At 40.5% G+C, this 12,033-nt stretch overlaps 1 protein-coding gene across 2 annotated transcripts in view; it reads left to right on the top strand.

Moving 5' to 3' along the window:
- Positions 1–12,033, top strand: part of ranbp9 (RAN binding protein 9) — a 39,665-nt gene that overhangs the window by 23,580 nt on the left and 4,052 nt on the right. Inside the window, exons 6-12 of one of the 2 annotated variants that reach the window (XM_059343803.1) lie at positions 1,687–1,871; positions 4,263–4,375; positions 4,670–4,778; positions 5,895–6,049; positions 8,423–8,573; positions 9,500–9,621; positions 10,921–11,072. In XM_059343803.1, coding sequence (XP_059199786.1) covers positions 1,687–1,871; positions 4,263–4,375; positions 4,670–4,778; positions 5,895–6,049; positions 8,423–8,573; positions 9,500–9,621; positions 10,921–11,072 — 987 coding nt within the window. The remainder of the gene's footprint in view (positions 1–1,686; positions 1,872–4,262; positions 4,376–4,669; positions 4,779–5,894; positions 6,050–8,422; positions 8,574–9,499; positions 9,622–10,920; positions 11,073–12,033) is intronic. The other variant, XM_059343804.1, reaches the window with a different exon arrangement.

The following is a 12,033-nucleotide window of genomic DNA, read 5'->3' on the forward strand; positions in this document are numbered from 1 at the left end:
TTGTTGTTCCAAAAACACATTGATGAGCTACACTGTTGCACTGGGTTGCATGTTCCTTCATTGCAATGAACACACACACACACACACACACACACACAGACACACACACACACACACACACACACACACACAAACACTGTTAGCTGTTTTGCCTCAAGCCATAAAAAGTACAAATAGCTGTACACTTTATAATGTTTCTAAGTCCATTTAGAGACATAACTCTTTTAGTCGGCATATTTCTTTGATTGATAGGACAAATGATCAGTTAACTGCTCCTAGCCATGATTCACTGCTTCTGTGTTCAGTGAAAAAAATGCAGACTGGACATTGGTAACACATTTTTGCACTGAATAATAAAAACATAGATATTTAGCCTGATTGTTACACCAACATTAAGGCTGACCAATATTTTTTATTTGATTATGTTTTTGTCATCTGCATGTCAACTTGTGCAAGAAATGCATCATGAAAGACTGCAATATTGCACTTAGGGATGTTTTGAGCTGGCTGAAAAAGCAGGAAACCACACTTTTAAATGTGTACCAGTACTCGGGGCGAAGGCTTCTCCAGCATAATTTCACCTAGAGACTCCATTTAAACTTCAAACAGTAGACACAAGTCTTGTGTATCGGTGTTTTAATCCACGTTTCGATAGGTCATATAGTTTTTTATCAATCCCTGTTCAATGACCATGATCATGGTCATTGAACTGGGTGTGTATTGCACGGAATGTTCGTGTCACAGTGTGTGACATCATCGCCAGAGTGTAGAGGGAGAGAAAAAACTGTCAAAAAATAAACTTGAAAACTGCGCTTTTTAAAAAATTGAGTTTTGTGTCAGTACAATGTTCAATTTGGTCAATAAGAGAATGTAGGAAATAATTTCCTTTCTTTGCTTAAACAACAAATTGCTTATTTAATATAAAAAGGATACAGGAAGCAGCAGAACTGCTAATATCTGTTTATTTATTGCAAGTTATACCATTGACATGATTTTCTTGTATATTGCATATTTTACTTATTTCATGTAGCCCTTCTCCGTCTTAAAATTCACACTACAGTACAAATATGTGTTTATCTGTGGATGAAAATAGTCCTCAATAAATGCACTTTTTGCTCCTGTGTGAGCAATGTTTACTGAGACAAAATACGACTTATCTCTATCAACCTAGCAGTTAACCAAACTGGAACTCCTACTGCTACAGTATCGATCCCCAAAGGAGGATTTATCTAGAGGTGTGGCAGATCTAGTGGAAAAAGTAGATTGTTAATTTGTGTGTTGAAACAGTGCAGAGAGCCAGAAAGCTCAGCTCCTGGTATTATAATTACAGTGTCACCGCTTCTTAATAACAAATCTGTACATTGATCAGCTTGATGGATGCATTATGGTCAATCTGCAGTAGAGATCTTACTTACTGCCCCTTAATGTCACAGGAGTATAAACCCTGGCACCCCTGTGGAAACATGGCCTGTCATCTTGCTGCTGCAGCTCTATCGTTGAATCTTTGTCTGCTTGTAAAAGTTTTAAGGAATACATTTTGACAAATGCTTATTTCCTGATATTTTCCACTTTCCTGTTTTTCCTCTCATTGTTTCCCATTTTGATTAATGGTACAGATTAGATTTCCCAAACTCCCTTCCCTCTATCATCCTAATTCTTTGCTTTTAATCTTTTTCTCTGCTGCAGCCTAACTTGTACCCGACCGTGGGCCTCCAGACTCCGGGCGAGGTGGTGGACGCAAACTTCGGCCAGCATCCCTTCGTGTTCGACATCGAGGACTACATGCGCGAGTGGAGGACAAAAATCCAGGCCCAGATCGACCGCTTCCCCATCGGAGAGCGTGAAGGCGAGTGGCAGTCTATGATTCAGAAGTAAGTTCACGCAGGAATAATGAGGTTTGGATAAGAAAATTAGTGATTTTGGCAGCGCAATTTGATTTGGTATCAACCTTTTGACAATAATGTGCTTTAATTTTATGCGCTTTCTTGTCATGTGATAATAATTTGTTTTGTTCCTTTTTGTCAACATAAGATTAAGAACATTTTAGTCAAACATTCAATGTTTTCTTTCATTTTTATAAGAATTATCACAATCTTTAATGTGTACAGGTCATCAGTTTAGGTTAGCCTGTTGTTGGCTCAATTAAACTGGAGTAAGAGGTCTCACTCACAGGCTCTTCTGAAATGCATCGTGGTGTCTATTAATGGAGCCAAACTGATCTGTTGACTGATATTTTTGGCCTATAAAAGGCACATCGTTATCTTTTGGTATCGGCGTATATTTTGTCCGATATGCATTAATATGAGAACTTTTTCACATTATATATAAAATACAGAAAACGGTGCTCTGGGTAATTTAGAAATGATGCTGACTGTACACATCATCATTTTTAATTTTTTAATTTTTAATAAAAATATTCAGCAATTGCCTGATACTGAATGTACAGAATCAAATCAATTTTATTTATATAGCCCAAAATCACAAATCACAGATTTGCCTCAAAGGGGGGGGGGGGCACAGCAGCAGGTGATGATGCGCCACCATTGGCCAGTAGTGATGGTGAGTGGACCAGGAGAGGAGCATTCCCATCTAGGGCCGAACCAGATCCACAGCAGGACAGCTGTTTATTTAGCTATTTCTATTTATTATTTTCTTTCTTGGTTATCATTTCTAGAAGGCTTGTATCCTGTATAATAATTTTGAAAAAAATCTTTAAGTTATTTGTTTGAGAAAGCAACCTTCTGAGTACATTTACAAAGTCATATCATATGAGTCTTTACAGCGGTGGAGATGCAGGGATACAAATTTGAACCATATGTGCAGAGTAAGACTTGAAATGGTTGATTCAGTTGTACGTCTTGCAAATTGCTATTTATTTTGTTGTGTAAGACTGCACCTACTTCAAGATCACTGTGAGCTAACAGGAGAGTTTTGCCTGCAGGTAATTTATAAATCTACTTTAGGAATTCAGATTTTAATCTTAATACTCAACTGATAATGGGTAAAAAGAAAGTATTGGACACTTTAAGTGACAAGAATTCAGTGCTGACAGGACAAGGATGGAGTCCTGGTCCAGAAGTAAAAGCTGTGGGACTCAATTTCTCTTCATGCCATGCCCTGATAGGATTAGCTCTCTGTTGCTATGATTACTTGTCCTGAATGGATTTAATCTCCATTTGATGGGGATTGGGGCTGAGGGAGGGATGGAGTTGAGGGAGACGATGCCTTTTATCCGGGAAAGTCTGCTCTCTCCACGGGGATTGAAAACAGGAAGTTTCTGTGCTCGTGTCAGATTGGTGGATGTGAAGTATTTATTGTCTTTGTGGACCAGTCGGCCTCTGATCACAAATCTGCCTGCAAACACTGCGGGCTGCATCGTCAGAGTTGATTTTCTCTAAACTGGCTATGTGCAGATACGAAGCAGTCAAGAAAATGATTTATCCTTGAAAACACTGCTACATTGTTGGTACTGATGACTGAAGTATATAGGTGTATACCTGGATAATAAGTTGGACTGGTCCCTAAACACTGACGATCTCTACAAAAAGGGGCAGAGCCTCCTCTTTTTCTTCTTGAAGCTCAGATCTCTGGACATCTGTAGTAAGATGCTGCAGATGTTTTATCAGTCTGTGGTGGTAGTGTGTCGTTTTATGCTGCAGTCTGCTGGGGAGGCAGCATCAGACACAGAGATGAAGGCGGATGGACAGACTGGTCTAAGGCCTCGTTCAGACTGCCAGCCAAAATCCGATTTTTTTTTTTTTTAGCCCATCCAGGTTGGAACTGGATGGCTCTTTTGAAGTCTGAACAGTCACAAACCACATGAAATCCGATTTTTGCAGACCGGATCGAAACCACGGGAGGTAGGTTCAAATCACATTTGGACAGATGTCTCAGTCTGAACCACTCCAAACACTTAGATCGGTTTTGACAGTCCGTGACGTCACTCTACGCAGCAGAGTAGATTATTAGTGATATTTAAGTAGATTATTAGTGATATTTAAGCTGACTTTTATAAAATGGCTAGTAGATAATCTGGATAAACTGCTTCTTTACCAAAGACTCGACCCATTTAAGAAAAACGCATAATGAAATTCTGTTCCTGTTTATTATATTTAATGACAGACGTGTTGGTTCCTTTTGGCTCATTGTGTGTGATGAGATGAAGAGAAGCTCTTATTCGTTCAGAGTAATAGATCTGTAAAATGTTGCCGCTACTGTGTAATCACTGAGCGTATTTTTTGTTTTTTGTCTTGTCTTGTCAGGATGGTGGCTTCCTACCTGGTGCACCACAGCTATTGTGCCACGGCTGAAGCTTTTGCTAAATCCACAGACCAGGCCGTGCACGAGGAGCTGGCCTCCATCAAAAACCGACAGAGTGAGTCCTTCTATGTGGGAGTCTTTGTGAATGATGCTGCTAACAGGTTAAACAGGAACTTTTAAGTCTGATGCATGCAGACTGTGATGCTTGATTGACAGATACCTTCTAAAATCTGACTTTGATTGCCTTTGTTTGGTGCACAGATTGCATAATTTCCTGTTGGTATAAATCAGCAATGAATGTTGATTTCTTGTACACTAACTACAAAACATGGTACACATCTATCTTTCTTTAGTGCACAATTTTAATTTGAAGTATTATCTCTTGCTAACGTTCCCTGTATGTGTGCAGAGATCCAGAAGCTGGTGTTGTCAGGTAGAATGGGCGAGGCCATCGAGACCACCCAGCAGCTCTACCCAAACCTCCTGGAGAGGAACCCAGACCTTCTCTTCATGCTCAAGTAAGACCAAGCTGCTTTTAAATTTTTGTTGTTTGTTCGAACTAAATCAAACATTTTACCATAGGAAGCCTCTGCTTTTTCTTGCCTGGGGTTTCACATTCAATAATTAGGGATGACGGTGATCGATCGGCAACTGATCGGATTGGCCCGATATGATAAAAAAAACGATCGATCGAAAAATCTGATCAAAGGCACTGATCCGATCGCATTATACATGTGCTTTACAAGTGTTTGTTATGGTGTGATATACATTCCGGATCCAAAGGTGGCGGTAGTGCGCCGAAACGCTTCCGCTTTAAAACGAAGAAGTGTTGTGACAACATGTCTGCCACATGGAACTTTATCTAAGTGAGTGAGTCTGATGTCACACACGCTAGCTGCAATTTATGCAATCGTTTAGACATTTAGAGAAATGTTAGTGTGAGAGTGAGCAATAATAATATGTTACACTGTACTGTGTAACAATGTGCAATAATGCCACCAATATTCAGACTGGCATTTTCAGTTTGTTTAGCCTGTTAAATAGGCTAAATTTTTATTTGAATTTTATTTTATACGATATATGCAACAATACAGCAATTTAAAATGGATAGTATCAATAAATGAGTGAACTTTCAACATGAAGCTCTTGCCTGTTCTTTAGGTAATCTAGTAGTATCTAGTAAATAAATGTTTACAAGGTTAACATAAATGAAAGACTACAGGTCTGTGCATGAGTGGATGAATTGATGGGGGGAAAACAAGAGTAAAATATAAATATAAATATTAATATCGTCCCACGTGATCGATCGGTTCTGATCGGTAATCGGATCAGTGAGGCTTTAGGTGATCGGTATCGGTCCCAAAAAACCTGATCGGACCATCTCTATCAATAATCCAACTTATTTAAATATTTTATAATCATCTGTCCTTTTCTCTTGTTCAATCTACTCCTGTCTTTAAATCCTTCCTTCCTTTCTTTCCTTCCTCTTGTTGTTCTCTTCTTTTATTTCTTTCTCTCTCTCTCTCTCTCTCTCTCTCTCTCTCTCTCTCTCTCTCTCTCTCTCTCTCTCTCTCTCTCTCTCTCTCTCTCTCTCTCTCTCTCTCTCTCTCTCTCTCTCTCTCTCTCTCCCTCAGGGTGAGACAGTTCATAGAGATGGTGAATGGGACGGACAGTGAGGTGAGGTGTTTGGGAGGTCGCAGCCCAAAGTCTCAGGACAGTTACCCCGGCTCCCCGCGCTCCTTCAGCAGCCCCAGCCACAAGGCCAGCAGCTCCCAGCCCTACCTCCCAGGTACAGTCCAGCTCTTCTCATTGTTTTTCACATCTGGAGTTTAGGGCAGCCCCCTGTTATATTGCCGGAAAGATCTGTGCCAGCTTTTCGCCTTACAGCATTCATAGTGATCCCACAAAGGCATAGGGCTGTCAACGAATAATTGAAATTTGAATATTCCAATATTTTAGAAGAACAGAGATTTGATTGTGAAAATTAATATTCAAATGTAATTTTGGAGCAGTTTTTACAGCCATACACAGGCTTGATATTGGTGCCAATTAACAGCAGAACGAGGTGGGAGGAGACAATAGTGACCTGCTACAGAGCAGCAGCAGTGCTGCACAGTAGCACAGTGTTAATGGGCTGCACAGTTAGCTCTGTAGCAGTACAGTGTGTAAGTGCTGCAGCAGTATGTCTTCACTAACCTCTGTTTGTTAACAACAAGCACCGGACACTCCGTGCACAGTTAGCATGCCAGTTTGTTTACAATAAGCGGTGGACACTGTGCACAGTTGGCATTGGTCGCCGCAGTTGTTGTGCTGCTGTGATTCGATGACTACTGCGCATGTCGTCAAATAATCCGCCTTGCCGGGATGGCCGATTCATAGTGGTCCCCCTTCCAACAGTCCCACCAGTTTTCAGTTGCCTCTGAGACTACCTCCAAAGACTTAATATGATGGGATCACTTGATCCTGGTATCTCGCTTCTGGTGCTTTCATAATGCAGGAGAGAAGTTACAGTCACTTAAATGTCGCGACATGAAACAGCTCTATGAAAGGGCCTTTAAACACTAATCTGTTAAACATCCATTGACCTTATTAGGGCCACGGGGCAATCGCACTGAGCACTGGTCCCATACAGCAATAGCTGTAGGGACCAGTGCTCGGGGCGAAGGCTTCTCCGGCATAATTTCACCTAGAGACTCCATTTAAATTTTAAACAGTAGACACAAGTCTTGTGTATCGGTGTATTAATCCACTTTTCGATAGGTCATATATTTTTTTATCAATCCCTTTTCAATGACCATGATCATTTTTGGAGAAATTCTGTAAATTCTATAATGGGTGTGTTTTGCACGGAATGTTCATGTCACAGTGTGTGAAATCATCGCCAGAGTGTAGAGGGAGAGAAAAAACTGTCAAAAAATAAACTTGAGAACTGCGCTCCAGGCTGCAAATTCCACTCTACAGAAATAATTTATACATAGAAACGTAGGAAAATTTGTCTTCTCACTCACAATCCTCTGGTAAAGCTGTCAGAGTTATAATTTGGGCGTAGGACGCACAGATGCGCCACCAACACGCACCAACAGCCTCATTGGGTCCCATATCAAAACGCAGGAAGATTTCGGAAAAAGGGAGATGTAACAGTTTTTTTAGATCACTCTAACAAAGCTATTTTTTCATTTTTTTTTTTTCAAAGATTATTTTTTTGGGCATTTTACATGCTTTTTTGAAAGCGAGAGACAGATAGAAAGGGGGTGACAGAGGGGAGGACATGCGGTAAAGGGAGCTCAGGCCGGATTCGAACCCGGCTCCACCGCAGCGAGGACTGTAGCCTCTATACATGGGGCGCCTGTGTAACCCACTACGCTACAGACCACCCCTATTTTTTCATTTTTATAAAAAAAAACATATGTAGACGTTCAGGAAGAACTCGGGACGCTCAAAGTGAAGTCGGATCAATGTACCTAGTACCTATGTACCTATGGTTTTGCCAAAAATGCTTTCTGTTCAAGGCCAGAAATTCCAGTCCACCTCTGGCTGCTGTCACTCTTTCGGAACATTAATAGGTGGTGGCCCTTAATTCTGTTGATTGCGTTGATCTGATTGCCTTTCATTTCATTTCACTTGATCCTCACACATGCATACACATGCTTCAAACACACACACACACACACACACACACACACACACACACACACACACACATTTTGAGGTTCATCATAGTGTACACACACACCGGCAGTAGCCCCCGTGGCCCTTTCAGAATTTCCCCAGAGGAAATTTTCTAGTTACAGCTTGTTTTAGTTCTGCATATTGTGTTTTTGTATGGCCACATGCATCTTTCACATAACTTCCTTTTTATTGGCTGAAACACTGACCGTATCTAAGCAGTACTCTGACTTCAGCAGCCTCCATGTTTACCTACACAGCATGCTGCGCGTGACGTCTTTGTGTGGGTCATGCAGGTCAGTTCAGGACTGTGAGCAGGTCACACTGGAGTCTTACATAGCCCACAATTTAAACATGATGTCAACAGCCAAAGACAAAAATCAGATTTGAGCAAAACAATGCAAATTGAGTATTAAGACCTTCTGTGTGAAAGTAGCCTAAATTAGAGTAAGTTGTCCATGTCCATCTTTGACTCCGCTGTTGTTGTTGTTTTTAGGGTTCGACAGCAACTGCTGTAATGGTGTGACATCTAATAAGAGCCACAGCTCCCCTCACAGTCACAAGCCCTGCACCCCCGCCTCTGGCTCCACCATCCCAGCATCTGACGTCAGCCTCAATGGGAGCCGCAGCCAACAGCCCATAACCAGGTCCTGAGGTTTTTACTGTTATTTTTCTGTGATAAACACGCTGTTGTGTTGTGTGTTTGTACACTGTGACAGAGCACACTTAACACTCATGTCAGTTATTGTTATGCAGTTTTCCTGGATAATATTCCAATTATCTTGAAATAAAATTGGATGAAATAGAACAGGGTCCGGCAACCTTTACTAACAAAAGAGCCATTGTCGGCCAAAATAAGAGAAAAACGGTTGAAATGGATCCGCATACCTTATTTTAAGCCTTAGAATGAAGATAATACAGCCTACTAAGTCTAAATTAGCCTACCAACAATTATAATAGGTCATAATGAGCATTTATTTTTATGATTTTGTATGATTTTTTTTCATGAAATATCTCATAAGATTTGGAATTGAAAGCTAGCCTAGCGAGGAAAACTCAAAAGTAGACTTGAAGTTGGCAAAATTTAGAGTTTAAGGTGCCGACCAGTAGTCCCTCATAAGCTATAATGCACATTTTAGTTGATTAAAATGTTTTAAAAATCTTTTTACGGCCATGTAAAATCTACACATTTTTACAATTGAAGAATACGAATCGCTTTGGGCCTACACCAATAATAAATAAAAATTTAAATGTAAAGAATTAAACGTTGAATTTTGTTTAATTTTTTGTCCCAGCCACAGGGAGCCACTGCAGACGGCCTGAAGGGCCACATATGGCTCTGGAGCCACAGGTTTCCTACCTCTGAATTAGAAGGAAATCAGAAATGAACCTTGTCTATTGCTCGCTGTTGATGCGGCCTGTTCTTAGGAAATTTAGCAAAGAGATGTTTTGAAAGTGTTTCACATGAGATCATTTTCATGCTCAACATGCAACAGTTATTGAGGAAGAAATACTGAACTTCCTGTGAGCTGTCCCACATACTGACTGTCTGTCTCCTCATGTCCTGCCTCAGTAGCGATGTGGATATGGAGGTCGACCACTTCACCAATGGAGTGACAGAATCATCCTCCAACGGTTTCCTCAACGGCAGCTCCAAACATGCCACCGAGCCTGACGACTGTGATGCCGACATGGGTGAGTAGTGTGTGTGTCTGTGTGGAGGCCTGTCACAATAACTATTTCTTTTAGACTATCCATTGTCACAGAAATGATTGTGATATTATTGTCATATTAACCCCTTATCGGGCAAAGAACTATATTTGGTAACTTCAGGTAATATTTTGAGAAAAAAGTTGCAAATTTACTAGATTAAAGTGGCAAATCTACAAGAAATAAAGTCTCAGATTTAAGAGATTTAAAGTGGCAAATCTGAGCAAAAAAAGTCGCAGATTTACGAGAAGAAAGCGGGGGGAAAAGCAACTTTTTTCTCCCAGATTCACCACTTTTACATCTCATAAATCTGCGCATTTTTTTCTCGTAGATTTGCCACTTTAATCTCGTAAATTTATTTCTCAAAATATTATTTTCGGATGCTTTTTTACACATTCTGGCTGTATGTGATATTTATTGAAATACTTGCAAATTTCCCTAGAGAATGAGTGTCCTATTAAGGGTTAAGACCAATTCATGCCACTAATAATATGACAGGGTTATAATGCAAGTAAACCCTTTCAAAGAGCAATTAACTTTTAATCCTTAAGAATATTCACAGGTGAAAAATTATATAAAACCATCCTCAATAAATAAAAGAACAGAGCAGAAATGATGTTTTATTTCTGTTCATTGGTCCCAGGTCTTACAATGGTCAGTGACACATGGGTGATTCTCATGAACATGGTACAGCTCATAGCAAAAATCCAAGAGTGTGGGGAAACTGTGACATTTTCATCTGGATGCATTACAATAATGAATTTGTGAATCATTCATATAAAAGTGAAATATATTTAGTTTAATAAAGTATGTCCTTATAATCTTCTTCATAACTTAACATAACCCACCTGCTGTTTGACAAACATGTTTGCTTTAACGGGTGATAGACAAAATTATTGTGGTCATGTCCATGTATCATGAGATAAGTCGATGTTGTGATTATCGTGAGAGACTTTTGGGTATGTGGAGGTATGAGTGACTTAATTTTAGTATTTATCAGCATGGAAACTAACCCCCTGGTTGTCCTTTGAGTATGTGTGTGCCCTGATTGATAAGTTGTGTGTTCTAGCAGCCTCTTCTGCAGGAGTTTTTTCTTTAGAATCTGTGAGGAACCACTTGCATCTATTTTAAAACATGTTGTGATAATCAAGGATTGGAGGGTTTATTGCACCCTCCCCGTCACTGTAAATTGTTGGGTACGCTCCCCAGCTGTGTGCCTGTGCTGATAAATGTTGGCATCATCATTAAATTGGTTCCAATTTGCACGGCGATCCGGCGCTGCAGAGGTGGAGTCGACTCAGTCCAAGAGGCAGCTGTGCGGCGGGAGCCAGGCGGCCATTGAGAGGATGATCCATTTCGGCAGGGAGCTCCAGAGCATGAGCGAACACCTCCGCCGCGAGTGTGGCAAGAACTCGACCAACAAGAAGATGCTCAAGGTAACATTGGAACCCTGCTGTGCTGTGTATTCACTGATTGTGCTGTGTTTTTATTGGCACAGTTTGGTTTCCTCGACCCATTAAGACCTAAGTCTGCCTCAAACATCACACTCTAAAACCTAAGCGTTGTTTCAAATCGGCCTCCCAAAACCTGAGGGTTTACGTTTTTTTTCTTTGTTTAGTTTTGACAAAACTTTCAGTGCAAAGGCAGGAAAAAAAGAAAAAAAAAAATTCCTTGCACATTCAGAACACATACAGATGTATGAAAAAGAGTGTGTGTGTGTGTGTGTGTGTGTGTGTGTGTGTGTGTGTGTGTGTGTGTGTGTGTGTGTGTGTGTGTGTGTGTGTGTGTGTGTGTGTGTGTGTGTGTCTCGCATAAAGTTACCTGCGCGCGTTTGCATGTGTGAAGAGTGTGCGTGCTTACTTGCGCGTGTGTGTATCTTTAACTGTAATCACATCAAAGATCAAAGGCAATCAGTTCAAAGCAATCAACAGAATTAACTGACACCTGCCAATGTCCCGGAACATTGACAGGCTGGAATTTCTGGCCTCCAACAGAAAGCATTTTTGGCAAAACCATAATACCTATCATTGATCCGACTTCACTTTGAGCGTCCCGAGTTCTTCCTGAACGTCTACATATGATTTTTTTTTTTAAGAAAAATGAAAAAATAGCTTTGTTAGAGCGATCTAAAAAAAACGTTACATCTCCCTTTTTCCGAAATCTTCCTGCGTTTTTAATATGGGACCCAATGAGGCTGTTGGTGCGTGTTGGTGGCGCGTCCTATGCCCAAACTATAACTCTGACAGCTTTACCAGAGGATTGTGAGTGAGAAGACAAATTTTCCTACGTTTCTATGTATAAATTATTTCTGTAGAGTGGAATTTGCAGCCTGGAGCGCAGTTTTCAAATTTACTTTTTGACAGTTTTTTCTCTCCCTCTACACTCTGGCGATGATGT

This window comes from Centropristis striata, chromosome 11 (assembly GCF_030273125.1).
Source record: "Centropristis striata isolate RG_2023a ecotype Rhode Island chromosome 11, C.striata_1.0, whole genome shotgun sequence".
NCBI classification, from domain to species: Eukaryota; Metazoa; Chordata; class Actinopteri; order Perciformes; family Serranidae; genus Centropristis; species Centropristis striata.